At 38.6% G+C, this 10699-nt stretch overlaps 1 protein-coding gene across 1 annotated transcript in view; it reads right to left on the reverse strand.

Moving 5' to 3' along the window:
* Positions 1 to 10699, reverse strand: part of LOC106878303 (uncharacterized) — a 35794-nt gene extending 25095 nt beyond the window's left edge. The window contains exon 1 of the mRNA XM_052975994.2: positions 9451 to 10699. Coding sequence (XP_052831954.1) covers positions 9451 to 9667 — 217 coding nt within the window. The 5' untranslated portion in view covers positions 9668 to 10699. The remainder of the gene's footprint in view (positions 1 to 9450) is intronic.

Here is a 10699-nt window from a genome sequence, read left to right on the forward strand (position 1 = left end):
CTGCTGCACAGACCGCGCTGAATGGACAGATGCGTTGTCACCAGAAGCATGCAATTTTGTTTCGGGGACAAACACAGATACAAAAGCACACACACACACACACACACACACACACACACACACACACACACACACACATATGTATACATACATATATATATATATATATATATATATACACACATACACACACACGACGGGCTTCTTTCAGTTTTCGTCTACCAAATCCACTCACAAGGCTTTGGTCGACCCAAGACTATAGTAGAAGACACTTCCAAGATGCCATGTAGTGGGACTGAAACCGGAACCATGTGGTTGCGAATCAAATATATATATATATATATATATATACATGTGTACACACACGCACACACACACACATTTACATGTACATACATATATAGATAGATAGATGTATACACATATATATATGGACATATATATATACATATACATACATATACATAGATATATATACATATATATATAGATATTTACTTTTATATATACATGTATACATAGTTATACATATACGTATATACATATATACGCATACACACACACACACACACACACGCATACTAACACATATATATATATATACACACACATACACAAACACCATCGGAAAAAGAGCATTGAACATGTCTCGCAATGTTTAAATATTTACATTAACAACTCAAATCAGAATTGTATTTCTTTATGACTCAGAGACACCAAAATAATAATAATAATAATAATAATAATAATAATAATAATAATAATAATAATAATAATAATAATAATAATAATAATAATAACAATAATGATACTAATAATAATAAACAAAGACATTTAGTTGACTGGATGCTTAGTTCAGGGGGGAAGCGTTCGAACAATCATATTATATTGTTATCTTCTTTCTTGTTTTTTTTTTTTTTTTTTTTGTCGTATCTGCAAAACGGTAAAGTCGACCTCGGCGGTGTCTGAACTCAAGACGTATGAAATTGTAACTAGATACAGCGAGATGCTTTGTCCGACGTTTGACTAAGTTTGACTAAATACCAATTGTTATTATTTTTAACATAAAAATACAAGAAATAATAAAACCAACAACAATTTGTGTTTGTGTCTAGTCAATCCTTTCAATTTCCTCCAAATCTCGAATGCTGTTGTGCCAAGTCATAAGAAAGTAATTACAATAATGAGACGCCTTACTTATAACGACTTTCCTGCTGGCTATTCTTGAAATTATTAAATTCCAGATTAAGCGGTTTATTAATCCCCCCGCCTCACAACCTGACAACAACAACAACAACAACAACAACAACATTGCCATACATTCATTTCTACAGCTTTCAGACTGAATTGACTTCGTCTACGACCTCGATTTTCTATAATTATTCTCAACACATACACACACACACACACACACACACACACACACACACACACACACGCTTATTAATAAATTATGTGTATGTATATTATTATTTGAAGATTACAGTATTAAGTTAGTATTCCGAGCTGTATTGTGAAATAACCTTCAGTTAATAAACTATATATATATATATATATATATATATATATATATATATATATATATATATAAACAAATAGTAAATGAGTATATGCATATATACGTACAGGTATGTGCATACCGACATCCACCTGTATGTATAGGTGCATATCTGGGTACAGGACATTGCAAACAAAACAGGAACGAGAAAACACACAAGCCACATAGAGAACATTCTACTTCATCAGCTACCTCCGTTTTAACACCGGCGTTTCGAAGAGCTAGGCAGGACGCATCGTTAAAACAGCTCTTCCCATGGACCGCAAATTAAATTTGTATACACAAATTAAATCTTGCCATGGAGGAATGTCGTGGCGGACAAAAAACAAGACAGGAAAACAAACAGAAAAGGCTTTACGGCCAGACGAGAAAAATTGTTTGTGTATGAACGCTGAGAGGCACGAACTTGAAAGTTTGGGACGAAATGGTTCGCGTGTTAGCTCGGCGACAGCCAAGGAAGAAAAGGATTATTGACCGGAAGCATGTTACCATGCCGGTGTAAGGTGAAGAGAGATAGTGGCAGAGGGAGAAACAAAGGGAGGAAGTAGAAGAATGAGAGAGAGAGAGAGAGAGAGAGAGAGAGAGAGAGAGAGAGAGAGACGCGCACACACACACACACACACACACACAATACGAGATGCATCCCAGAAGTTTTGAAACTTTCTTAGACTATTACAATTTTTGTATATCATTACAATACATCGAATAAGCTGACCTGCCACCTTATTTTTATTCCATATTGATTAATACGTTGCTGTGCTTAACAACAACACCTGGTCCCTGGGTGTACTACACTCCGCTGCAAACATTAAGACCAGGTCTCCGGTCTGAAGATTATTACCCTCCACTCCACCATTTTATGGAGGCCATGTTAAAGGTCACGAGTACTTCCGTTCCGCTTTTATCTAATAAAAACATTTTTAAAATGTTACAAGGTCAATAATTTTGTCGGGAGATATCGTCGACTTAATCGACCCCCAGTATTTCAATCGTCCTTAATTAAATCCAGTACTTCGCAAGTACTTAATCGACCTCAGCACCTCACAAGGACCTAATTCAAACGATATACGGAAAGGTAAAAGTCAAAATTGACTTCTTCCGGGAGGATTTGAACTCGGTATTTATAAAAGTGATGTAAGTGAACACGGCAAAGTATTCAGTCCGACATTCCCCCACCTGCGTCACCGCTATCACCGCCGTCGCCACTGCATGCAGAGTAATAATTACTACAAACACAAACACAGCAAACAAACCTTTATTTCGTGTTTGCTGTTGTTGGAATGTGTGCAAGTGGGAGTAAAACTGATAAATCAGCATTTTTACATTATTGCCTACTGCCAAAATAGAGAGGGGGGTGATGGAAGGGAGAGAGGGGTGATGGAAGGGAGAGAGAGAGAGAGCGAGAGATGTTGTTGTATGTTCTCATCAAATCGCGGTGGGCAATCAGTAAAAAAAAAAATTGTTGTCTTTAAACTTTCTCTTTTATTTTCTTTGGACTTTCTTCCGACAACAAAAGATGGCTATCTCGTCTCTCGCCTGATGTCGTCGTGGAACACATTAAATTCTTTCGAAACTCAGAAATAATTTAGGCTCAATTCCAGCATTGTAGTTGCAACAGTGGCAGCAGCAGCAGTGACGGATTTCACCGGAAGCTGCATCATCGAGACTAATTCACGTGGGAAAGGCACGAATGTCACAACTACTCAAATATCTGACGAAGAAATAATATTTTACGAGTCACTTCTCTCTCCCCCCCCCCCCACTCTCTCCCCCCTCTCTCTCTGCGTGTATGTATGTGTGTGTGTGTGTGTGTGTGTGTGTGTGTGTGTGTGTGTGTGTGTGTGTGTGTGCGTGCATGTTTTATGTTCGTGTATTTTTCTCTGAAAACACCCCGAATTGAATATCCAGTACAACTGATTAGATAAGAGAATTACAACAGTGTGCAAAACAAAAGTACGTGGGTTCTCTCCCAACAGGGGCTCATGTATATAGATATTACAAATACGTCAGGAACAGCAATGAAACCCTTCAAAGGAGCTCACATCCCACCCAAGAAATGAACGATCTGTGTTAATCAGTTCCTGATACTGGTTTCAAAATTTGGCAGAAAGCCAGCAGTTTCGGAAAAGGGCGACAGTCGATTAAATCGACCCCGGCAATCAACTGGTACTTATTTTATCAACCTCAATAGAATGAAAGACAAAGTTTTGTGGTGAAAGGCGGTGTTCCAGCATGGCCGCAGTCAAATGACTGAAACAAGTAAAAGAATGAAATAAAGAATAAAAAACTAGAGTATCATAATGGTGTCCTACTTCGATGGTTGATGGTTTTTCACCAATAAAACTCATCAGAACTGGCACAGGATTACAAACTGGTTATGTAACCGACTCTAAATTTATTTCTTTGTGAGGTCAAGCATTGTCATTTAATTTTCCTCTTGACTGCTGTTATTTTGACGAGAGACATTGTTAACAGAGAAAAGTTCTGCTGTTAATTTTTATGAAGCAAGTATTATTAATGGCGTACAATGTTTCCATTAAAAAACTGGCGTCACGAGAGGCGTTGTTTCAATAGAAAATATTCATAATTCTGTGAAATTGTTTGGTAAGAGATATTAAAGAGTTTGATTTACGGGGTACGGCAAGCACCAGAGCCACCGCTTGCCGGTAACCCAAATATTGACCGATGAACATTCTGGGATATTCTTGGACATACAGAAACAACGAATTCGCCATATTAGTTGCGAAATATGTACAAAATATATAAAATATGTTGGACGTTGTGCTTAGAATGATAATCGTAATTCTTTCTACTAGAGGCTCAAGGCCTGAAATTTTTTTTGTGGGGGAGGGGGTTAAGCCGATTACATCGACCCTAGTACTTAACTGGTACTTAATTTATCGATCCCGAAAGGAATTAAAGGCAAAATCGACCTCAGCGGAATTTGAACTCAAAGCGTAGGTGACAAACGAAATACCACTTAACAATTCACCCGGCGTGCTAAACGATTCTGCCAGCTTCGCCGCTTTTAGAATAATAATAATAATAATAATAATAATCATGATAGCAACAATACCAACAACAACAGCAACTACTACTACTACTACTACTACTACTACTACTACTACTACTACTACTACTACTACTACTACTACTGCTGCTGCTGCTGCAATAATATTTACAATCACAACAGTAATAACTATTGCATTAGTAGTAGTAGTAGTAGTATGAAGAAAATAATGAATGATGATGATGGTGATGATGGTGGTGGTGGTGATGGTTGGTGGTGGTTGTGGTGGCGGTGGTGGTGGCGGCCACGGCGGTGGTGATGATGATGATGATGAAGATCAGAGAGATTAAGGAGATAAATAAGATGATGACGAAGTAAAAGTAATTGCTGCTGCTGCTGTTGTCGTTGTTGTTGCTGATGATGATGATGCTGATGGCGCTGATGATGACGACAACGACGAAGATGATAATGATGGTGGTGGAGGTGGTGGTGGTTCAGATAGCGGAAAAGAAGTTGAAGATAAGGAAGAAGAATATGAAGAAAAATGATTAAAATGGTGAAGCAGAAGAATCTAATGACGATTATGATGATGGTGGTGGTGGCGATGAAGCGATGGTAAATAGTTCTGGCACAGATGGGGCGCAGTGGTGCATAGCATTGGTGAGAGATATGGCATACGGTAGAGGACAGCACCACTGGACGATGTGGTACCTAGTGTTATAGCACAGGTGACCCTAGAGTGGTAGAAAGTTACTGAGGACACAACAGCACTGATGACGAATGGTATATGAAATGGTGTGTGGTACTATTGAAAGATGGCACAGAGTACCTCTTATAGATGGTTCAGAGTACCACTGATAGAGCTGATGGTAGCTAGTATTAGTGACCGATGGGTGTCTTACTCACCTACAAACATACATACATACATACATACACATTTTGAAAGCTGCCATAATCAGAGTAATGTCCAAAATGAACCGGGACCACTTGATTCGAGCATGTAGATGATTTAGATCTCATATAGAAGCAGTTGTTGAAGCTGAAGGTGGCTTTATTGAATAACATTATAGAAAAGAAGATTTATTTTTATCCTCACAGCATTTTTTAAAATATAAATAAAGCTATTATCTGTTTTTTATAAACATAAATCTGTCCTCAAATATCTTATGTACGACAGGTTTCTTTCAGCTTCCAGTTACCAAATCCACTCATATGTATATATGTATATATGTATATATGTATAAATGTATATATGTTTGTAGGTATATATCTTAGTGTGTGTGTTTTTGTATTTGTGTTTGTTCACCCACCTCCGATCGACAACCGGTATTGGTTTGTTTATGTCTCCGTAACTTAGTAGTTCTGCACGATAGATCGATAGAATAAGTACCAGGCTTTAAATAAATAAGTCCTGGGATCGATTCATTCGACTAAAATTCTTGAATGCGGTGCCCCAGCATGGCCGCAGTCTAATGGCTGAAACAAGTAAAGTATAAAAGATATTGTGCGTGTGTGTGTGTATGTGTGTACGGTAGAAAGGGTGGCGAGAGAGGGGGTGAGAGCGAGGTGAGGAGAAAGGTTAAATCAGAAGAAAGGTTAAATCAGAAGAAAGTTGTTTTTTAAATTTCTTTTCTTTATTTCGGACGAAAGAATTCGGTGACATTTTGCTTGTCGACTGAACATTGTTTTCTGTCAATAATATTTACCATGGGATTACTGATATATGCGTTATTCGGGAGCACACAATTGGTGTATTGTCTGTCTGTCGGACTGTCCATCCTACTGTCTGTCCGTCTGTCTGTCTCTCTCTCTATCTATCTATCTACCTACCTACCTACCTACCTGCCTACTTATCTATCTATCTATCTATCTATCTATCTATCTATCTATCTATCTATCTATCTATCCATCCATCTATCTATCTATCTATCTATCTATCTATCTATCTATCTATCTATCTATCTGTTTATTTTTCTCCGTGTCTGCCGAGAATGGGCGGTGGTGGTACCGCGGTGCTATTTCGGAAGAGTCTGGATCTCTTCCGACCAGTTTACGCACCGTCCTTATCAGGTCGGCCGGATTTCTTTCGACGTCTAGAGGTCTTCCTGGGAACGTCTCGACCTTTACTTTTAGTAGGGGACTGGAATGCTACCTTGGATACGCGTCAAGACTACGTAGGTAGAGATAAGAAGAGACAGGAATGCAAATGCCTCAAAGACCTGCTCAGACGTTTCCAACTGTCTGACAGGTACCCGAATGTGCCAATGTGGACATGGACAAACCGCATCGGATCGTCCAGATCATATCAAGATGGAATATTGTGTAGGACAGTGGATAGATATAGTGTAGGTTGTCCATAATCTCACATAATCAGTTACACAGATCACAAATTCGTGACTTGTACGCTCGACTTAGGTATGGATCATAGGCAGGGTCCCGGATACTGGAAACTGAACGCGTCGCTCCAGGCGTGACAGGTTTACAGAAACCGGATTACCACGTTAGTTAGAAGGGCGCTGGCGGGAGCCATCGTCAACAACCGCTGGTGGCTTGCCCTAAAGAATGCAATTTGAGCAGAGTCTGTCAGGTACAGCAGAGCTTTAGCGATAGATCGAAATAGAGTAGAGGCGCAACATGGCAACAAAGCCACCATTCGGTATCTGATCGATCAACAGGGGCGCGATTTACTCGAACCCGAAAGGATGTGTGGAGCCTTTCAACAGCACTTTGCCCGACTGTTCGGGACAAGTGGTGGGTCGGAACGCAAGGTAGACTTTAGTGCCTACCTGCACGGCCTGCCACGACTCTCGGCAAGAGAGGCGGAGTGTTGTGATACATATCCACAGACATACGTTCATACATACACGTACACTTCATACCAACACACGCACACACAAACGCACACATACAGAAACAAACACACATATATATACACACACACGCACACATTTGCAGAAAGAGAGAGAGAGAGAGAGAAAGAGAGAGAGAGAGAGAGAGAGAGAGAAAGAGAGAGGGAAAGAAAGAAAGAAAGAAAGAAAGAAAGAAAGAAAGAAAGACAAAGGGATTAAATGAATGAGTAAAAGAAGGGAGAAATGTTTATTAGGGGAATATTTAAAGTAGGTTATGTGTAGGGACTGAGAGAGAGAGGTGGGAGAGGGTGAGAGAGGGGAGATGGAAGAGAGAGAGAGAGAAATGAGAGAGAGAAAGAGAGAGAGAGTGTGTGTGTGTGTGTGTGTGTGTGTGTGAGGCTTGAGATTATCTGCAGAGAGATATTAATGCGATAAACAGGCGAAAAGAGAATGAGGAATGAAATGGGAGTGAAAGTGAGAGTAAGAATTAGTGGGAGAGGGAGGGAGGGATGTGGGAAGTGTGGGAAGGGGAAGTAGAGAGAGTAAAGAGAGGGGGAAAATCAAGGTAAATTGAAAAAGAGAGGAATGCGAGAAACGCGCGCGCGAGAGAGAGAGAGAAAGAGAGAGAGAGAGTGAATAAGAATGAAAGGGGGAGGGAGACGGGGTGGGGAAAGGGAGAAAGAAACAAAAAGAAATAATATGTATGTATGTGTACTTTACTGTCTGCAACGTTCCAAAGCGAAAATTTGAAAATTACTAAAGGGAGGCAACACTAGTATACAAGGGAGAGAATCCTTTCCGACACTATGAAAATTATGTCTTAGATACATTATTCACTAGATAATGTGTGTTTTTTTTTTTTTTTGTGTTAGACGATACCAAACTGTTGAAGTGAAATAACTGACGCATATTAATGTGATTACGCGTTGCAAATGTCAGGCCTCACAATCTCTAATCATTCCTGACATATATATATATATATATATATATATATATATATATATACATAGTTGAAATTTATAGAAAAACAAAAGGAAAAGACAGGTGTATGAACAACAAGCAAGTGTATTAGTTTGACGCTCGGGAAAAATGAAAATGTTTTTTACGTTTCGAGCCTACGCTCTTCGACAGAAAGGAATAGAGAACATAAACAGAGAGAGAGAGAGAGAGGGGGGGGGAAACTTGTAGTTTTCAGCGGTCCAGCTATATATATATATATATATATATATATATATATATATATATATATATATATATATATATATATATATATATATAGAGAGAGAGAGAGAGAGAGAGAGAGAGAGAGAGAATATAGTGAAAACTTTTGTTTCCTCTCCAGTGCCAGAAAATCCCCATCTTTGTTTAGTTCCTGACGTACACGAAGCTCAAGTGCGACCGTCTTGGATCGCTACTCACATATTTTTGATGTTGTTGTTGCTACTACGCCACACACACACATTCACACCATACCCAAAATAAAACTCTGCGGCTGATTAGCAAAGACACATTTTCACAACACATTACAACCGTTGATTCTAGAACTCACTATTCTTTACTGCTTCTACAACAGCCACAACTCTTCTGAACTATCAAGCTGTATGATTCCTCCGCTCAATCACCTTCACCTGTTTCTCTCTTCTCTGTGTGAAATCTCTACGATACGTCATTCATCAAAATCCACATCTAAACACATCATCAAATCATACCTTTCCAAAGCTGCAGAACCCTAGCATTTCCTTCCTGATCGTAGTTTCCTGTCTAACTGAGTATCAAGCGCATTAATCTAACAAGTTTTAAAGAGACTTCAAGGATTTAATTACTTAAAAATATGAACATCATAGCATTACATTTCTCAATAAATGACTGCCTATGTTTACTTCTTATCGAAAGAAACGATTATTAGCAACAATAGCCATGATGACGACGACGAGGAAAGCGACAGAAACAAAAAGCGAAATTTAAAGAATATCAAAATGCAAGGCAAAATTTTAAAATGAAACTCAGAGTAAGAATGAAATAATTCTGCTGACCTGAAACTGTCTTGGCTTGGATTAAGAAAGGACATTCTTTTCCACCTACATCTGGTCTTCTTCGGATCTCCCTTCTCCGAACAAAGAAGATCTCATCATAACGTTCCCATTGGCTCCATTTACTAACAAGGCATGGCTTCGGCTCGTGAAGTTCGCTTGTAAAAGCTGCTAAAACAAATAACATGTTTACCAGATATAACATCAAGTGAAGACTCATTTTGTAAGTTTACTCCGTTCTTGTTGTAGAGGAGAAGAAGCTTTGGCCGAAAGGTTAACAATTACCAGTATTTCAGCTGAAGAGGATATGGGAGTTCGTATCTTGACTTTTTGCTGAGCTTAGATTAAATCGGGAAACATATCTTCATTTATAAACCGAACAGAACAGATAAGAACAGAGAAGGAACGGTCTGGAGATGGAACAACAAACTCATGGACAGAAATGGCAAACGATCTGGAGGTTTAAGAAAATTGAATAGTCACGTGTCAAGTTAACAGGTAGATAGTTTGGTTTTGCTCGATGCCAAAATCGATTTGAACTTCTATCAGTAACTACGAAGTTTCAAAATTTGAAATTGGTATTTAGTGCTTCCGATGTAAGTTGAAGTTTAGGCAGGAGAAGAATACTTTAGTTTTGTCATGAGATGTAGAAAATGAGCAAGGACATGTGCATTGTGTATAATTTCATTTCTTGTTTAATGATAATTCTTAGCCTTCTTTTTACAGTTTAACTGCGGTTCCTTTTCACTCCGAATTTATTTATATGTTCATCTGCAAAAAGCATTTTCAGTAATGATTTTGAAAACATCAAACATATGCAAAAATTCTCGTCTGCATTCGTGAGAGAGGAAAATACAAGTTGCCAGATTCTAGACGTTTCTACATTCTCTTTTAAAATACGTTTTACTATCTGTTCAATATCTATTTCCTTCCTTTCCATTTAAGCCTGTCTCTCTCTTTTTCTATTTCTCTATCTCTTTCACTACTTCTCTTTCTGTGCCTCTTTCTTTTCTATTTCTCCCCCCTCATTTCTCTGTCTGTCTGTCTGTCTGTCTTTCTGTGCATCTAAGTAAATTTTTAATGAATCTACTCCCTGAAATATTCAGCCAATAACATTGGCTTTATACATCCTCACTTCTTTCTTTCCCATTCTCTACCTCTCTCCCTTTCTCTCTCCAAAGAAACTAGAGGGGCTGCCTAGACAAAACTATAATCCTTGAAATAGCATCGCACCAAAGCTGCACGACTGCAA

Source organism: Octopus bimaculoides, chromosome 23, assembly GCF_046866305.1.
Source record: "Octopus bimaculoides isolate indiv1 chromosome 23, ASM4686630v1, whole genome shotgun sequence".
Classification (NCBI taxonomy): domain Eukaryota; kingdom Metazoa; phylum Mollusca; class Cephalopoda; order Octopoda; family Octopodidae; genus Octopus; species Octopus bimaculoides.